This window comes from Triticum urartu, chromosome 2A, assembly GCF_056163025.1.
Source record: "Triticum urartu cultivar PI428250 chromosome 2A, HENAU_Tu73, whole genome shotgun sequence".
Classification (NCBI taxonomy): Eukaryota; Viridiplantae; Streptophyta; class Magnoliopsida; order Poales; family Poaceae; genus Triticum; species Triticum urartu.
Genome location: NC_141874.1, coordinates 623,859,839 through 623,864,264, shown reverse-complemented (window position 1 = coordinate 623,864,264; position 4,426 = coordinate 623,859,839). Strand labels below are relative to the sequence as shown.

Here is a 4,426-nt window from a genome sequence, read left to right as displayed (position 1 = left end):
TAAGGAAGATAAGATGGCAAGGTGTATGGATGGACTTACGCTGCTAGAGGAGGAATGGCCGAAGGTGATGGGAGCTACCGGGGAGAGGAAGGCGACAATCGAGGTGAAGAAGCTTGCGATAGAGGAGAAGAAGCTTTCCCTTTAGGAGGAAAGGTTGAGGATTGTCGCCGAGGCAGAGACGAACAGGATGAAGGAGCGAGAATAAGCGCCCCTGCTCATGCATGTTTAACGATTGGATGACATGGCAAAATAATTTGAGTAACCGCGTCATGAGATTTTCGGGGAACTCGAAACCACAATGCTAGTGGTTGGTCTACACTCAATGTTCCTCCCGTTTCTTTTCGATGAACATCACCCTTTTATGTTCTTGCCGGTGGTTAAACTATGTTGTTGCTTCCAGCATAATCTATGAATATGTGTGATTTGAATTTTATCTCGTACATTGACATTTGAAATATTGAAACGCGTACCTCCAAACATCAATGTTTTATTAAATACTTCCTCTGTTCCGTTATTTAAGGTGTATTATTTTTGATACGATGACCAAGGCACATAATTATACACATGTTAGGACGAAATTACCTTTAGCAAATATATTGGTTTGTGGTAAGTAAATCAACTTGTACAGAAAAGTAAGAGATACATGCAATCGAGAGAGAGAGAGACTTTCGTTCTTTTGCTATAAAAAGAGATGCACACAATCGAAAAAAAAATATTTTTCTTTTTCTAGAGGGCTAAAACTGGAATTACGAGGAACTAAAAGAAATGACAAATACACCTTATATAAAGAAACGAAAGGAGTATGTCGTTGGAATGAAGTCGAAATAAGATTACATCTACAATAATGAGACAAATTGGAAAAGAACAATATTGGGAGCTAAGTTTTAGGGATTGATTACTTGATTACTCCTTTGGTTCCTAAATATATTCGTTTTCGTAGTTCAAAGAAACCAACCTTCCAATATACTGAGTTTTTGGGGAGTTAACAGTTCTGGGACCCCGCTTTGGAAGTTAATTGGGGTTTGAGTTAACTTTTGAGATTGATTAGAGTTGTCCTTAATGTGAAGAACAACATAGATACTATATCTAACTTGCTTACTAGACGAGTGGTGAAACTAAAGGGTTATTTGGTTTTAGAACTAGCATTTCACATTTTGCCACATTTTTGACTAGTTCATCAAAACGAGAGCCATAAGTTGGCATTCGAAACGGAACAAGGCATGTTTCTCATTTCTGTATTTACACATCCATCGACCAGCCGGCCACCTTCCGGTCAGTTACCATGTCAAAATCCACGTAACAACCGCACCAACTGCTCTTCGAGCACGCCACAACCGACGACACGACTAATCTGCGGGCGAAATCTCCTAAACGAAGAGCGGAGCCCGCACGGGCAAGCCCTTGGGCCTCGCCGCGCTCGCCGTCAGCGGCCGGAGCGCCGGCGCCCTACCGAGCGCGGACAGCCGCCCTTTGGACACCTTCTTGAAGGCCGCGGCATTGCGGCGCGCGAAGCGCCGGCGGTGCGCGTCCTGCAGCCCGACCTCGCAGCTCCGGGACGCCTTGATCCGCTTGCCCGGCGGCTTGGCCAGGTCCTCCAGGCCGCCCACGGCCGCGAGCGACGCGAACGACTGCGACTTGCCGTCGAAGAACTTGGACAGACCCCTCCTGCGCCAAGAGAAAAAGAACGCCATGTCAGACCACAGCTTCAATCAAGATCGAGCTCGAGCCTACAAAGAACCGCGGTGTCCGGGCAGAGCACGTACTTGAGCGGGAGCTGCGCCATGAGGGAGGACATCTGGAAGTTGTCGGTGGATCCGGAGGAGCCGGAGCTGGAGGTGGCGTCGTCGTCGAGCTCCTCGTCCGACGACAGCATGGAGCCGGCCGCCGACATCCCGGACTCGGACGGGCAGCCGATGTCCTCCTCCTGCTCCTCCTCGCAGCTCTTTCCATTGCTCCGCGGGAACAGCATGTAGGCTTCCATCTCCCGAGCAGATCAGACGATCACAGCAACGCACGAAACCAAACCAAACGATCGACGCAGCGTGAATGGCTGGAGTTCACGGGTGCTAGCAGGACGATGGCTTGGAGGACGGAGCGGGGGATCGGAAGCTATAAAGGTACCGGGGGAGGAGGAGGATAAGAATGAATGACGAGCCGTGGCAGAGGAGGATGCGCGCGGGACGGGATAAAGAAGTCAGTTCGTAGCAGAATAGAATAGCAGGAATTAAAAAACGATGATGATAAATACGGGCGTGATGGTTATCATCTCGGCGGCAGTCAGGCTCCGTGGAGTGGGTCGAGGGGATAAGGCATCCACGTATTTTTCTTGCACGGCTTTGCAGGATGCGACGGGTCTGCGCGCGCACTGTGGTGGGGTGGGGTGTGTGTGTCCCCCTTTCCCGCAGGCGTGCCGACCGTCCCCATCCGGTGGAGCCGGGAGGAACCTGGGGATGTATGCTATGCTTGCATAGTGCCATTGCAGTACGCTTTGGCTACGTATTCGGACCGTTGGATCCTTATCTTTGTTTGTCGACGGCTCTGGGGGATCGGGTCGAGTAAAATAGAGTGCTTTATCAGTTGACCATGCTCGGATTGGCTGAGTATGGGACCGCAGCCTGCTTCATTTTCTTATCGACAGACTCTCGTGGCATATGGTATTGATGGAGAAAGCTGATACAATTAATTTGCTTATCTCAGCCAACTCCAGGTAGAGTCTACCATAAGGGCATCTTCAACGCTAAACGCTTGTTGAGGCGCTTAAGCAATTAAAAGAAATTGTTTTTTCGTGTAGCGCTCGTTTAAGAGTCCCTGCCTCCAACGCTCCTAGTAATCTATAGACGCCTCACAATTCAAAAGACATACGCAAGCGCTAGCTCTCCCCAACGCAGCAAAAAAAGTAGCGGGCGTAGTTTGTGTTGATTCTGTTGAGATCTCCATGCTAATTCTGGCTATCAGGTTAGCTCTCGCTACCACCTAGTTCGTTGCATGTGGAAAAAAGAGAGGGCAAGCGCCCGATGACAGGAATTGCGCCGACGCAAGCCAAAATCCTGGACTCTGCCAGGAATCGGACGAAACGGCCAGGAAAATCACCCTAGCGCCCGTTTTAAGCGTCTGCATTGTAGATGCCCTAAAACTCTACTCAAGTGATGATTCGAGGGGAAAAAACTCTATTTAAGCACACGTTGCACAAACTCTTGAATTATCAAGTGAAACAACGTCACTTATTTCTGAACGGAGGTTTATTTTAAGTCATCCGGGATCCTAGCCTTGGTCAAACCACTCTTTTTCAAGAGGCAATGGCTCGAACCCGCCAAATATAGCGGTGGAGCGTCAATTAGATTGAAGAACAAGTCATGGACAGGTCAGCCACTTACTCATCGGGCCATCTGTGATTCTTAGACCAAATTCGTGCTAACTTTAGAGAGGGACGCATGGCTCATGGCCCAGTTTGGTCCCCATGACGCTCTGCCCCTGCTTGGATTGGAGAGCCAAACAACCTAGTCTCTCCTTTCAAATGGGGCGGGTGTTGATGTATTGCCTTTAGGAGGGGGAAACAGAATACACTCTTAAGTGTGAGTTATTTTTATTTTTGCAACAAAATGGGCACTAGACATGTCGTGGGATTTGGCGACAATAAACATTGTTATGGATTTGGGAGCACAACAAGATGATCTAGGACGGGGTTGGCGACAATACACATTGTTATGGATTTGGGAGCACAACAAGATGATCTAGGATGGGGTTCATATGAGGGGGGTTACCCAGGTTCAGGCCCACTGTTGAAGAGGTATTACCCTACTCCTGTTCGATATTTGTATGGCCTCGTACGAGGAATTCTCAATACAAAGATCGTACAAGTGTGTCTTTGTATGCTTGTGTCTGCATACCGCGTGAGGGCGCCCTGACCTTGCCTTATAAAGGGCTAACAAGGCTAGGGTTTTACAATGGTCGACTCGTTTGGGCGTGGTAACGGATCATTGATCTCGTGTCGTTACTCTTGATTAAGTATCTTGTGGTAATGCTCGGTTCATGGCGTCACAACATATGTCTTTATAGCGCACCAATGACCTAGTCGAGTGCACTTCGTGGAAAAGGCTCGGTCCAGTGGGCTTCTCGATAGGTCTTGGGCCATCCCATGCCTAATGGATTGAGTCCTTGTATTTAACCTACCCCGAGGGGATCCTACTATCAGGACCTACCAAGGGGACACTAAACGGCCTTCATCCACGCGGCTGCCAATGGGTGGCATTAGAGATGCATAATTCACCTTCTACGGAACGATGACAATATCATTTATGATCCTAAGGAGCATGTAACCCACATATACAGTTTCTACATCATGCTCCTTGGATTGATGGCCCAAGAATGGGTTTCAGTTGCCTCTTCAACCTGGGAGGGTTGCGGCTTAGTCTCGGATGCAAAATAC

General features: G+C 48.6%; 1 protein-coding gene across 1 annotated transcript; it reads right to left on the bottom strand.

Moving 5' to 3' along the window:
- Positions 1 to 1,196: 1,196 nt before the first annotated feature.
- Positions 1,197 to 2,192, bottom strand: LOC125526728 (uncharacterized). The gene is made up of 2 exons (XM_048702666.2): positions 1,764 to 2,192; positions 1,197 to 1,665 (listed from the first exon to the last, which is right to left on the bottom strand). The coding sequence occupies exons 1-2, from the start codon at positions 1,979 to 1,981 to the stop codon at positions 1,368 to 1,370; spliced, it is 516 nt and encodes a 171-aa protein (XP_048558623.1). The 5' UTR covers positions 1,982 to 2,192; the 3' UTR covers positions 1,197 to 1,367.
- Between the last annotated feature and the right edge of the window lie 2,234 nt (positions 2,193 to 4,426).